At 48.7% G+C, this 13,843-nt stretch overlaps 1 protein-coding gene across 1 annotated transcript in view; it reads left to right on the top strand.

The window, feature by feature from the left end:
- Nucleotides 1–11,836, top strand: part of NEB (nebulin) — a 98,124-nt gene extending 86,288 nt beyond the window's left edge. Inside the window, exons 121-134 of the mRNA XM_041467298.1 lie at nucleotides 420–512; nucleotides 2,233–2,325; nucleotides 3,761–3,853; nucleotides 4,345–4,437; nucleotides 4,865–4,957; nucleotides 5,693–5,785; nucleotides 6,096–6,188; nucleotides 6,483–6,575; nucleotides 6,847–6,954; nucleotides 7,166–7,349; nucleotides 7,878–7,970; nucleotides 9,100–9,252; nucleotides 9,661–9,770; nucleotides 11,281–11,836. Coding sequence (XP_041323232.1) covers nucleotides 420–512; nucleotides 2,233–2,325; nucleotides 3,761–3,853; nucleotides 4,345–4,437; nucleotides 4,865–4,957; nucleotides 5,693–5,785; nucleotides 6,096–6,188; nucleotides 6,483–6,575; nucleotides 6,847–6,954; nucleotides 7,166–7,349; nucleotides 7,878–7,970; nucleotides 9,100–9,252; nucleotides 9,661–9,770; nucleotides 11,281–11,454 — 1,566 coding nt within the window. The 3' untranslated portion in view covers nucleotides 11,455–11,836. The remainder of the gene's footprint in view (nucleotides 1–419; nucleotides 513–2,232; nucleotides 2,326–3,760; nucleotides 3,854–4,344; nucleotides 4,438–4,864; nucleotides 4,958–5,692; nucleotides 5,786–6,095; nucleotides 6,189–6,482; nucleotides 6,576–6,846; nucleotides 6,955–7,165; nucleotides 7,350–7,877; nucleotides 7,971–9,099; nucleotides 9,253–9,660; nucleotides 9,771–11,280) is intronic.
- The last annotated feature ends 2,007 nt before the right edge of the window (nucleotides 11,837–13,843 follow it).

The following is a 13,843-nucleotide window of genomic DNA, read 5'->3' as shown; positions in this document are numbered from 1 at the left end:
AAAATCATATTAATTAACATATATTAATATATTATACATAATAATTTATAATATGTTGGGATTTCTGGAAATGTGAGGGAAGTGCCACTGAAACCAGGAGAGCACTAGAAATTATACGTATATAATACATAATATATAAAAATATCTATATAATATAAACATGTATACTAATTGATTAACATATATTTCTATATTATACATAATCACTTATAATATATACTATATTATATTATTTATATATAAATAGATCCTTTTTTTCCCAATATCCCACCCTTCTTAAGCCTCAGTCACTGCAGAGTTTTAGATGAGTTTTTCCTCCCGAGGGATTTTTACCCCCAGGACGTGTCAGAAGCCCCTCTCTGATGCTCTGGGAGTTTTTGGTGCTGCTTTGATTCTGTTTCTTGCCCCTTGCCCCACAGGTGTTGTACAAGGAGGAGCTGGGGACAGGAACCCCCACCCCTGTCACCCCCGAGATTGAGAGGGTCAAACGCAATCAAGAACACATTAGCTCGGTAGTTTTGAACTCCAAAAGCCAAAAAAAAATCCCCTTTAATCGATTTTAAAAGACTTTTTAACCAACAAAACAATATTCTGTTTCCTTATAATTGACTTACCCCAAAAATAATATCCTTGGCCCTCTCAGAATTCTTTTTTCCTTCATAATTATTACTTACATTGTTTTTATTCCCTTGATTTTTAATTACATCATTTTAGTAATTGAATCTCACCTTTTGGATTGTGATTGCCTTTTTTTTAACTCTTAAAAACCCACTCTGTTTTCCTTAATTAGTCCCAAAAATCCTTTTTTTAACTCCTAAAATCCCACACTGTTGTCCTTACTTGGTCCCAAGGGTCTATTAAAACTATTAAAATCCCACCCTATTTATTTTATTTAGTCTCAACAATCCTTTTCTTTTTTTTTTAACTCATAAAACCAACCCTGTTTTCCTTATTTAGTCCCAACAATCCTGTTTTTTTTTTAACTGAAAAACCACCCTGTTTTCCTTATTTAGTACCAACAATTCTATTTTAATTCTTAAAAACCCATTGTGTTTTCTTTATTTAGTCTTATGATTTTTTCTTTCTTGACTCTTAAAAACCCACCCTGCTTCCTTTATTCAGCCCCAACCGTCCTGGTTTTTTTCACTCATAAAAACCCACCCTCTTTCCTTATTTAGTCCCCACAATTATTTTTTTTTAACTCTTAAAATCCCACCCTGTTTTCCTAATTTAATCTCCACAATTCTTTTTTTAACTCTTAAAATCCCACCCTGTTTTCGTAATTTAGTCTCCACAATTCTTTTTTTAACTCTTAAAATCCCACCCTGTTTTCGTAATTTAGTCTCCACAATTCTTTTTTTAACTCTTAAAACCCCGCCCCCTTTCCTTATTTAGCCCCAACAATTTATTTTTTTTTACTCTTAAAACCCCACCCTCTTTTCCTTATTTAATCCCCCCTTCAGTTTTGTTCCATGAAGTGAATTTTCCCGATTTTCCTGATTTTACCCTGGAGAACTAAACCGTGCCTGGCTGGGCTGGGCTGGGCTGGGCGAGGATCCTTTTTTTTTTTAACTGAAAAACCACCCTGTTTTCCTTATTTAGTACCAACAATTCTATTTTAATTCTTAAAAACCCATTGTGTTTTCTTTATTTAGTCTTATGATTTTTTCTTTCTTGACTCTTAAAAACCCACCCTGCTTCCTTTATTCAGCCCCAACCGTCCTGGTTTTTTTCACTCATAAAAACCCACCCTCTTTCCTTATTTAGTCCCCACAATTATTTTTTTTTAACTCTTAAAATCCCACCCTGTTTTCCTAATTTAATCTCCACAATTCTTTTTTTAACTCTTAAAATCCCACCCTGTTTTCGTAATTTAGTCTCCACAATTCTTTTTTTAACTCTTAAAACCCCGCCCCCTTTCCTTATTTAGCCCCAACAATTTATTTTTTTTTACTCTTAAAACCCCACCCTCTTTTCCTTATTTAATCCCCCCTTCAGTTTTGTTCCATGGAGTGAATTTTCCCGATTTTCCTGATTTTACCCTGGAGAACTAAACCGTGCCTGGCTGGGCTGGGCTGGGCTGGGCTGGGCGAGGATCCGGAGCCGCTTTATTTGGGATTTTTGGTGCTTTTTCTGCCCGGTTTTGCATCCAGGCGTGAGCGGCGCCGCTGTCTGGAGCAGGATCCCATCTTTTCTCCCTCATCCCGGATTTGTGTCGCTGTTCCCCCGCAGGTTCTGTACCGGGAGCAGCTGGGCGCGGGCACCCCCATCCCGGTCACTCCCGAGCTGGAGCGGGTCAGGCGCAACCAGGAGCACCTGAGCTCGGTACCGTGCCAGCGGCAGCTCCTTCAGCTGCCCGAAAAACTCTGCTCCTCTCCTCCTGCTGCTTAACCAACTCACAGACACGTCCCCGCAGACACGTCCCCACAAACACCAAAAACACATCCTCATAAATACATCCTCACAAACACCACAGACACATCCCCACAAACACATCCTCACAAACACATCCCCACAAACACCACAAACACATCCCCACAAACCCCACAAACACATCCTCATAAATACATCCTCATAAACACCACAGACACGTCCCCAGAAACACATCCCTACAAACAAATCCCCACAAACTCCACAAACACCTCCTCACAAACACCACAAACACATCCCCACAAACCCCACAAACACATCCTCATAAATACATCCTCATAAACACCACAGACACGTCCCCAGAAACACATCCCTACAAACAAATCCCCACAAACTCCACAAACACCTCCTCACAAACACCACAAACACATCCCCACAAACCCCACAAACACATCCTCATAAATACATCCTCATAAACACCACAGACACGTCCCCACAAACACATCCCTTCCTCATAAATACATCCCCACAAACAATCCCCACAAACACCACAAACACATCCCCAGAAACTCCACAAATGCATTCCCACAAACACATCCTCATAAACAATCCTCACAAACACATCCTCACAAACAATCCCCACAATCCCCACAAACACATCCCCAGAAAGTCCACAAACACATCCCCACAAACACATCCCCACAAACCCCACAAACACATCCCCAGAAATTCCACAAACACATCCCCACAAACACGTCCACAGAAATACATCCCCACAAACAAATCCCCACAAACTCCACAAATGCATCCCCACAAACATCCCCACAAACACATCCTCACAAGCACCACAAAGGCATCCCATAAACACATCCTCATAAATACATCCTCATAAATACATCCTCATAAATACATCCCCACAAACAAATCCCCACAAACTCCACAAACGCATCTTCATAAACACCACAAACACATCCTGACAAACACATCCTCATAAATACATCCTCACAAACACCACAAACAGACCCCCACAAACTCCACAAACAGATCCCCACAAACCCATCCTCATAATCATCCTCTTCCTCACTGTGTTACTGACCTGGCACTTCTTCACTGATGGAATTATTCACAAATATTTACGTTGTTCGGAGTTATTTACAAATATCTGCGTCATTCTAAGTGTTTTTAACCGTTTTGTTCCCTGTTCCATCTTCCCTTTATCCGTGTGGGTTTTTTTTATATCTAAAGTTCTTCGTGCGTTGTTTTAACCCCGGCAGAGGAGGGAGGGTGTGACTTCTCAGGAGGCTGCGCTGGGGCTTTGAAAGCTCCCGTTCCGCAGGAAAATTTGGGTTTGATGAGTGCTGATGGCTTTGGATGGTTTCTTGTTGCGCAGGTGTTGTACAAGGAGAGCGTGGGGACAGGGACCCCCACTCCTGTCACCCCCGAGATGGAGAGGGTCAAACGCAACCAGGAGATTTGCAGCTCGGTACTTTGCCAAGAGCAAAACTTCCCTTTAACTCTTTAAACCCAGAGCTGAAACCTTTTAACTCTTTCCAAGCCTTTTTTTAACCGTTTGGAGAAGGATTTGTCCCAAAATAACGCAGCTCAGAGCAGGGCTCGCTCCTCACTCGTGGCTTCCTCCGGTTGAAATGTTAACTCGATCTTGGTTTTAAGAGTGATTTTAATGTCGTGTTCTAATCCTAAACCCTCTCAAGCTCCTCTCCTTTTCTCTGCAGTGCTGCCGTTCCTTTTCAAGCGGTTAATTGGGTTTTCTGCCGTGCTCTGCCCCTGGGGGGGTTTGTGCTCCTCGGTGCAGTGCTTACCCCTTTTATCAGCAGCAGCTCCAGCCAGGCTGCCAAACTACCCCTCTACTAAAACAGTGCCAGGAGCTGCTTAAAAACCTCCTGCGGACTGAATCCGAGGGGAAAAGCAGAGCTGTCACTGACCGTCCTTTCTCCGCTCCTCTCTGCCCCGCAGGTGTTGTACAAGGAGAACATAGGCAAAGCCACCCCCACGCCCGTCACCCCCGAGATGGAGAGAGTCAAGCGCAACCAGGAGATCATTAGCTCGGTATTCCCGCAGGAAAAGTCCCTAAAAACCGGATTGCGGTGTTTAACCCGGCTGTGCTTGTTAACCCCTGAAATGCCTCTGCCCCGAGGCGCGCACAAACCGCGCCGGCTGCTCTTTAACGCTGCCCCAGCCAGGGTTTTACTAGGAAAAAAAAAAAAAATTCCTTTTTTGGGATGGATGGTGTTGTCCTGATTGAATTTTTTTAACCTTTCTTACTCCCCCTGTGCTTTGCCGCCGATGATTCCAGCCAAGGCCCGTTCCTGCATCCCAAATTAATCAATGGCAAAGCTCCAACTCCTCCTCCCGTGCCCCAGCCCTAACTCGGTGGGACGGCTCCAAAGCTCTTTGTTCTGCTTTTTGGGTGGTTTTTTTTCTTGTTTTCCTTTTCCTTTTCAATGACATTTGGGTACTCCCTTGTATCCTGTAGGTTTTGTACAAGGAAAATGTGGGGAAGGTGACCCCGACCCCCATCACCCCCGAGATGGAGAGAGTCAAACGCAATCAAGAGATCATTAGCTCGGTACCTTCCCAGAATTTTCTGGTTTCCTTTGTGCTTCAGCTTAATCAAGTAACAGCCTAACTCCCACTCAGAGCTGGTTTTCATTTAAAAACAGATGTACTTCTTTTTTTCTGCACATTAATTGCTCCTTCTAAACCCAAATTACTTCGGTGTTAACGGTGTGATCCAGAATTTTAGGCCTTTTTTACAGCTTTGTTTGTGAATTTGTGGGTTCTATCCAGAGCATCTCAGGAGTTCAGAGCTCTTGGTGGGGATCAGGGAGTGTTTGGGTTGGAAGGGACACAGAGCTCATTTCATTCCCTTACTAGCCCAGGTTTTCCAGGGATATTCAGGCTTCTCTCTGTGTTCAGTATTTCACCTTTCATTGGATTTTCAGGTGGATTTGACTTCTGGGAAAAGCACCCATCCCTGACATAATTATTGGGGCAGTGTGGCAACAAAACTTCCACCTCCCTCCCAAAAACACCAGGAATTGCTTCAAATATAGATAAAAAAAAAGCAGATAAAGCATTTTTTACACAGCTTAGAGCCAGAGGCACTTCCTGAGCCTCTGGAGCCGCCTGGATAGAGCCCTTAACCCCAAATAATCCCAGTTTTCCCCTCCCTGTTCCTCACCCCTCCCGGCAGCACTAAACGTTTGAGGTTTTGAACTCTGGTAACCAAGTAATAATTTTAGTTTTTTTAAGGCTGTTTTTTGGGGCTGTTTCAGAGCCCGGCTCGCTGTTTGTCCCGCAGGTGTTGTACAAAGAGAACGTGGGGCAGGCGACCCCCACGCCCGTCACTCCCGAGATGGAGCGAGTCAAACGCAACCAGGAGCAGATTAGCTCGGTATTCCCGCAGGAAAAGCTTCCCAAACCTCCCACTGCAGTGCTTAACAACCAGAGGAGAGCACAGAGCTCTTCTGAATAACCTCACTCGGCCTGGTTTTATTTAACCCTCTAATTTTTTCTTTCAAAAGTCACCTCTTAAGTACCGTAATTCTAAAGGATTTTTTTGTTGTTTAACTTGTTAATACGATTTTTCCTTAATTTTTTTTTGTTTGTTTTTCCCCTCTCCTAACGGCTGGTGTTGAGTGAAACCCAGTAACACCCCAGGTGTGGAGTTCTGCCCTGTGACTGGGTTCCTTTGTGGTCTGTAGGTTGCATACAGGGAAGGTTTAGGGAAGGCCACTCCCAGCCCGCTCACTCCGGAGATGGAGAGAGTCAAGCGGAACCAAGAACAAATCAGCTCGGTACTGCAAGCACAGCCAAGCACCTTGTGCCAAAAATAACCATCCTCAGCCAAACTCCACCTAATTCAGCCTTATTTTCCCAGTTTTCCTTATTTTTGCCTATTTTCCCTTTGATCTTTTAATTTTTTAATTTTTTTTTTTTTACCTTTTGCCAATAACGTTTCAGCTGCTTTGTTTCCCGAGATCTTTTCCACTCCGCAGGGCTGAGTTTGCTTGAACTTTAACCCCAGTGCCAGGAAAAGCTGGAATTAAAGCTGGAATTCTTCCAGCCCGAGCTGTGTTTGTGCCCTGCAGGTGCTGTACAAGGAGCACATGGCCAAGGGAACCCCGACCCCGCTGACCCCGGAGATGGAGAGAGCCAAACGCAACCAGGAGAACATCAGCTCGGTGGGTGCAACAGAGGAAAGGAACACTTCATCCCTGAAATCCTCACTCAGACAGGAGGGGTTTGGAAGGATACGGAATTCCTTAAAGCTTTCTGGTGCACTCAAGTATTTCTGCCATGAGTTGGGTTCTCTTGGGGGTTTTAAACAGTTAAATTTCAAATATTCTGTGACGTATAAAATTGTGGTTCTTCAGTAAGAGTCACTTAGGGACTGGCCCTTCTTTGGCAGCCTGGTGCTCCAGAGGTAACTCCTTGCTCCTCCTCCCCTGGCAGGTCCTTTACTCTGACAGTTTCCGCAAGCAAGTCCAAGGAAAAGCCGCCTACGTCCTGGACACGCCGGAGATGCGGCGCGTGCGGGAGACCCAGAAACACATCTCCACTGTAAGAGCACTTCCAGAGGTGTCCTTCCCCTGGGAAGGGAGTTCGGGGTAAAAATAACCCTGCCTGGCAGCAAGGACGACGTGTCCTGCCAGGTTTGGGTAGCCAAGGCTTTAATGCTAAAGCAAGTCTGGGATTAGGATTGGGAAAGCCAAAGTTCAGGAGCTGGAAATGCCCCTGAGGGAAGCAGGAATCAAATCCTTTGGAATTGCAGGTGAAGTACCACGAGGACTTTGAGAAGAGCAAAGGGAGCTTCACGCCCGTGGTGACCGACCCCATCACGGAGCGCGTGAAGAAGAACATGCAGGACTTCAGTGACATCAGCTACAGGGGCATCCAGAGGAGGGTGGTGGAGATGGAGCGGAAACGCGTGGACCAGGACCAGGAGAACCTCACAGGTCAGGAGACCTGGGCACATCTGCTACAGGAGGGGTTTAAGCTCAGCTCAGCCACATCAATTCCAATTCATCATCACCTGGAGATGTTCTTGTCCAAGTCCTTTTTTGGAAATATTCTTTCCCAACAGCTGTAAATGACCTATGACCTGCTGTCCCCACCTTGAGAACGTCACACTGCATTTATGGTTCTTCTATTTTGAACTCCATCTCTATCCATTAGAGAAATACCCCGCTGTAGATTGATTGTAAAAAAGCCAAATTTGTGCTATAGAATTGAGAAGCACTGATTTATAAAATAAGGGTGATATTTCAAAGAATTCCAGACTGGTTTGTGGTGCAGGGACATTAAAGCTCATCCAGTCCCACCCTGCCATGGGCAGGACACCTTCCACTATCCCAGGGTGCTCCAAGCCTCATCCACCCCGGCCTTGGCCACTCCCAGGGCTGGGGAAGGCACAATTCCTGTCCTGCTGTCCTGCCAGGCTGTGCTGCTCAGCCTCTCCTCAGGAATTGTCCTTTTTCCTGCAGGGCTCCGGGTGTGGAGAACCAACCCCGGCTCCGTCTTCGACTACGACCCCGCTGAGGACAACATCCAGTCCCGGAGCCTGCACATGATCTCAGGTGTGTCCCAGGGGCTCCACGGGAAAAATGGGATTTGAACTCCTGCAGGGGTGGGGTCTGGGTGCCAAACAGAGCCGAGAGACCCCAAGGGACACAGGGGACAGAGGAGAATTTGGCTGTAGCTGCTCCTCACCAGCATAACTAATGGTCAAAAAATACATCATTAATCTTCCTATCATAAAAGGATCCAACAGAGGCAGGAGGAGGATTGTTTATATGATTCACAGCTGCCATGATCCACAGCTACCTGTGCTTCCTTTTGGAATTGCTGAACAGGCTGCTCTCAGTGACCTTTTTTAAACTCCTGTCTGAGAGGAAAAATACCTGGATGGTAGAAAATCATGGGGATGGCCCAGTGCTGTGTCAGGAAGAAAATCACAGGATAATTAGAATAAAAATTCTAGAAGCAGCCAGGACTGAGGGAAAATAGGCTGGAGAAAGGATAAAATACTGTGAATATTGAAGAGCAGAACTTCAGCAGGGAATATTCAAAAAAAACACTGGGAAATCCCACTATGGAACTATAAAACTACACTGGGATCGTGGAATAGTTGAATTTACAAGGGCTGGGTTCTGTGAGGTCTGAGCTCTAGGGTTGGTAACTCTGAGAGCCTGGGGACTGGTGACACTGAGAGCCCCAGGGTGGTGGCTCTGAGAGTGAGAGCCTGGGGACTGGTGGCTCTGAGAGCCCCAGGGGTGGTGGCTCTGAGAGACCCAGGAGTGGTGACTGAGAGCTCCAGGGGTGGTGGCTCTGAGAGTCCCAGGACTGGTGGCTCTGAGCCCTGGAGCTGGTGACTCTGAGCGCCCCAGGGCTGGTGGCTCTTAGCACCCCAGGGTTGGTGGCTCTGAGCGCCCCAGGGCTGGTGGCTCTGAGCCCTGGGGCTGGTGACTCTGAGAGCCCCAGGGCTGGTGGCTCTGAGCCCCAGGGCTGGTGGCTCTGAGCCCTGGGGTTGGTGGCTCTGAGCCCTGGGGTTGGTGGCTCTGAGCCCCGGGGCTGGTGACTCTGAGCCCCGGGGCTGGTGGCTCTGAGCACCCCAGGGCTGGTGGCTCTGAGCCCTGGGGTTGGTGGCTCTGAGCCCCGGGGTGGTGGCTCTGAGCCCCGGGGTGGTGACATCCCTGCTGCCCCCAGTCCAGGCGCAGCGCCGCAGCCGGGAGCACTCGCGCTCCGCCAGCGCCCTGAGCATCAGCGGCGCGGCCGACGAGAAATCCGAGCCCTCGGACGGCACCGACCAGCGCCTGTCCTACTACAGCAACGGGGGCTTCTTCACCACCACGGCCACAGGTACAGCCACACCCCACAGTGGGGACAGACGGGCTCCCATGGGAGTGTGTGCAGCAATCCCCACAGCCAGGGAAAAACACGTCTCCAAATGCTGACTTGTGCACAAGCAACAGCTGTTAATGTGCATTTTAAACTGATTTTGACCTGTCCCAGTGGCCTGTCCCTGATCTTCATCCCAACCAGCACCATCACAACCCCATAATAACCCCACACAATGATCTTTATCCAGACCAGCTCCACCACAATCCCATAACAACCCCACACAATGATCCTTCTCCAGATCAGCTCCATCACAATCCCATAATAAATAACCCCCACACAATGATCCTTCTCCAGATCAGCTCCATCACAATCCCATAATAACAATGATCTTTCTCCATCCCATAATAACCCCACCCTCTCTTGCAGTGGGCTACAAGCAGGTCAAGACCATTGAGTTGCCACAGCAACGCTCGTCCTCGGTGGCCACGCAGCAAACCACGGTGTCCTCGGTGCCTTCCCACCCTTCCACTGCTGGGGTGAGTAACCCTGGGGGACCTGCAGGGGTCACAGCCACTAATTAATAATTAATTAACACTAATTCATAGAGTTAATCCAAGACTGAGTTGGTGACATTCCAGTCTGTGGGGCTGAAGCTCTGTATGAAACCAGGTGTGACAGGGACTTAAGTGGGACAGAGCCTTCCCTGTGCTTGGAAATTTGGAATTAGCACCTGGAAACCTGGAATGAGCACCTGGAAACCTGGAATGAGCATTTGGAAACCTGGAATGAGCATTTGGAAACCTGGAATGAGCATTTGGAAACTTGGAATTAGCACCTGGAAACCTGGAATGAGCATTTGGAAACCTGGAATGAGCATTTGGAAACTTGGAATTAGCACCTGGAAACCTGGAATGAGCATTTGGAAACTTGGAATTAGCACCTGGAAACCTGGAATGAACTCTTCTTCCTACTCAATCCTTGAAAACTGAGGAGTGGGAGGAAGTGCTCATTCAGAGATTGCCTCTGGAGTAAAGGACAGCGGGAATGTGCCTCCAAAAACTGCTGGGAGGCAACAACTTCAAAGTGACACTTGACCTTGCTCAGGCTCAGTGTCACCAGCACACCCCGGGGCTGTGGCACTCGGGGACCCAAGGGGCTCAGGAAGGGAGAAGAATCCACAGCCGGATCTGAAGGAGCAGCCAGACCCTGCCATGACACCAATTCCAGCCCCTGGGGTTTGACCATGTCCCTTGGTGTCCCTGAAGACCTTCCACTCCCTGTAAGGCTCTGACCATGTCCCTTCTGTCCCTTCTGTCAAGGGTCTGGGCCATGTCAGAGTGTGACCATGTCCCTTCTGTCCCCTGTAAGGGTTTGGCCATGTCCCTTCTGTCCTGTGTCCCTGCAGATGTTCCAGGCCATGTCAGGGTGTGACTACATCCCTTCTGTCCCATGTCAGGATATCACCATGTCCCTTTTTGTTCCATGGCCCTGCAGAAGACGTTCCAGGCCATGTTAGGGTGTGACCATGTCCCTTCTGTCCCTTGTGTCCCTTCAGAAGAGGTTCTGAGCCACGTCAGGGTGCGACCCTGTCCCTTGTGTCCCTTCAGAAGAGGTTTTGAGCCACGTCAGGGCGTGACCATGTCCCTTGTGTCCCTTCAGAAGACGTTCCAGGCCATGTTAGGGTGTGACCCTGTCCCTTGTGTCCCTTCAGAAGACATTCCAGGCCATGTCAGGGCGTGACCATGTCCCTTGTGTCCCTTCAGAAGACGTTCCAGGCCATGTTAGGGTGTGACCCTGTCCCTTGTGTCCCTTCAGAAGACATTCCAGGCCATGTCAGGGCGTGACCATGTCCCTTGTGTCCCTTCAGAAGACGTTCCAGGCCATGTTAGGGTGTGACCCTGTCCCTTGTGTCCCTTCAGAAGACATTCCAGGCCACGTCAGGGCGTGACCCTGTCCCTTGTGTCCCTTCAGAAGACATTCCAGGCCATGTCAGGGCGTGACCATGTCCCCTGTAAGGCTCTGACCACGTCCCTTGTGTCCCTGCAGAAGACGTTCCGGGCCATGTACGACTACACGGCGGCGGACGCGGACGAGGTGTCCTTCAAGGACGGGGACACCATTGTCAACGTGCAGGCCATCGACGAGGGCTGGATGTATGGCACCGTGCAGAGAACCGGCAAGACCGGCATGCTGCCCGCCAACTATGTGGAGGCCGTGTGAGCCCAGCCTGCCCCGGGCTGGGACAGCTCCCTGGGGCTGGGACAGCTCCCCTGGGATGGGACACCTCCCCTGGAGATGGGACACCTTCCCCAGGGATGGGACACCTTCCCTGGAGATGGGACACCTTCCCCGGGGATGGGACACCTTCCCCGGGGATGGGACACCTTCCCCGGGGATGGGACACCTTCCCCGGGGATGGGACACCTTCCCCGGGGATGGGACACCTTCCCCGGGGATGGGACACCTTCCCCGGGGATGGGACACCTTCCCCGGGGATGGGACACCTTCCCCGGGGATGGGACACCTTCCCCAGGGCTGGGACACCTTCTCCAGGGATGGGACACCACCCCCGGGGATGGGACAGCTCCCCTGGAGATGGGACACCTTCGTCAGGGCTGGGACACCTTCCCCGGGGCTGGGACACCTTCTCCAGGGATGGGACACCTTCCCCAGGGATGGGACACCTTCCCCCCTCAGCCACCACAGAAATAACTGCAGAGCAAAACACACCGGGAATATTTCACACAACGTTTGCAAAAGTACCTCTGAGCACACCCTGCCTTTCTCCCAGTGCCAAACACTCCCAAATTGCTGTCTGGAATGTCAAATATTTCATCACACACAGACACAACATCTCCAAAATTCCATTGCCAAAGACTAACACACACATTACAGGATTCATTCTCCCACAAAGAGAAGTTTTCTGGGCTGTTCTAAAACGTTTCAATCCCCTAATTTCCTTTTCCATTTAAGCTTTGTATTTCAACCCAATTTATTTGGGGAGGGAAAAGCAACCACCCCTCTCCTGCTTGCTGAGCTCTCGTGAATGTGTTCTCCTGCAACTGTTCTGGGGGCAAAAGCTGTGATTTCTTGTAAATTAGTGATGAATAAAGCTGAGGTTTCTGCAGTATGGATGGATGGATGCTGTGGTGCTGGAAAAGGGAATTCACCCCACAAACTGTACTGAGGGAGGACCCAGATCTGGGGTTATTCCACACCTGAACATCAGTTTTTGCTTCATCTACTGCAGCACCTGGCAGCAGCCACTCCACAGGAAAGAAGGGAATGAAAATCCCTGGATATTGTGTCTCCCATAGAATAAATCCAAGCTAACAGCAGGGGTTGTAGCATCACCCTTGAGGAATTCAGAGTCCAGAGGGAATTCCCAGCAGAGGCAGCCTGGAAGGGAAATGTCCTTCCCCAAGGCAGGGTCCAGGACTGGCAGCACTGGGAGCTGGGATCAAAACCCTTTCCATGTGTCAGGAACATCCTTACCTGCCCAGGGCGTGGGATGGAAAGCTGAACTCTCCTAAGGAGGCAGATCTGGAACCAAAACAACTGCTGAGAAAGGCAAGAAAAGGCACAGAACTTCCCCTTGTAGCTCCAGGCTGTTTGTCCTGTCCCTTTTCTCCATGAGACACACACAGGGCAAAAAATATTCAAGAGTTTTGCAGACCAGATCCCACCCTGTCCTTGAGAACCTGCTCCTGCCTTACACCAGCACTGGTGACATTCCAAGGTCCCTCCCAGCCTCGGGAATCCAAATCTGAGGGAAGCTGAAGAGAGAAAGAGCCCAGAAGCCACCAAACCACGAGGACAAGACCAAGTCTGGGAACTATCAGCTCTTTTATTTGCCCATGTAAAAGTTGGAAAACCACCTGCAGCAGTTCCTTTCAATAAGCACCCATCTGGATAGCTACAGTACAATATATACAGATCAGAATTCCAGAGGGAAAACCTGGGAATTCTGGCTGAAGGTCTCCAAGAAGCAGCAATGCAGTCCATGCAATTAAAACTCCATAAATTATTACCCAACATCCGCTGTGAGTCTGTACACAATATACAAAGAGCTCTTGTCCAATCCATCATTTCCTCACGGAAAAAAAAGTCTTCCCACAAGGAGAACTGCTGCCAGCAAAGGCCACGGGGCAAAGCCTGGGAGGCTTTGCAGAGTCTCTCTCCCGGACAAGCACATTTCCTCTGAGCTTGAGTCGTACAAAAATACATGGAAAAATAGATCCAGTACAAATCCCAGGCTCCTGCTGGAAGGAATGAAGCCAGCTCACCTCACACCGGAGCTCCAGAGGGAGCAGCTGGGGCAGAGCTGGCAGCTGCAGCTCTCAGCCCACTCTCAGCAGGAGTTTGCAGCAGTAAGAACACTTTGGGTTTGAAAAAATAATTTAATTACTCTGTTGGTTTGGTTTTTTCACAGTCTCTGCTATTGCACAGCTTTGTCAGGTTTTCTTTCACGGCCCGAAAGAAAGATGCATAGCAATCCCAAAGGAACACCTCTGCCAGGGAGGAAACAGTCCCACAGATTTGGGAGGGGGGGGGAACCAGCAAAAAATAAAGGGAAAAAAAAAAAGGAAAAAAAAAAAGGGGGTGGAAA

The sequence above is a fragment of the Pyrgilauda ruficollis genome, unplaced genomic scaffold, assembly GCF_017590135.1.
Source record: "Pyrgilauda ruficollis isolate IOZ18807 unplaced genomic scaffold, ASM1759013v1 scaffold205, whole genome shotgun sequence".
NCBI lineage: Eukaryota > Metazoa > Chordata > Aves > Passeriformes > Passeridae > Pyrgilauda > Pyrgilauda ruficollis.
Note: the sequence above shows the minus strand (reverse complement) of the source record. Positions and strands in the feature narration are given on the sequence as shown.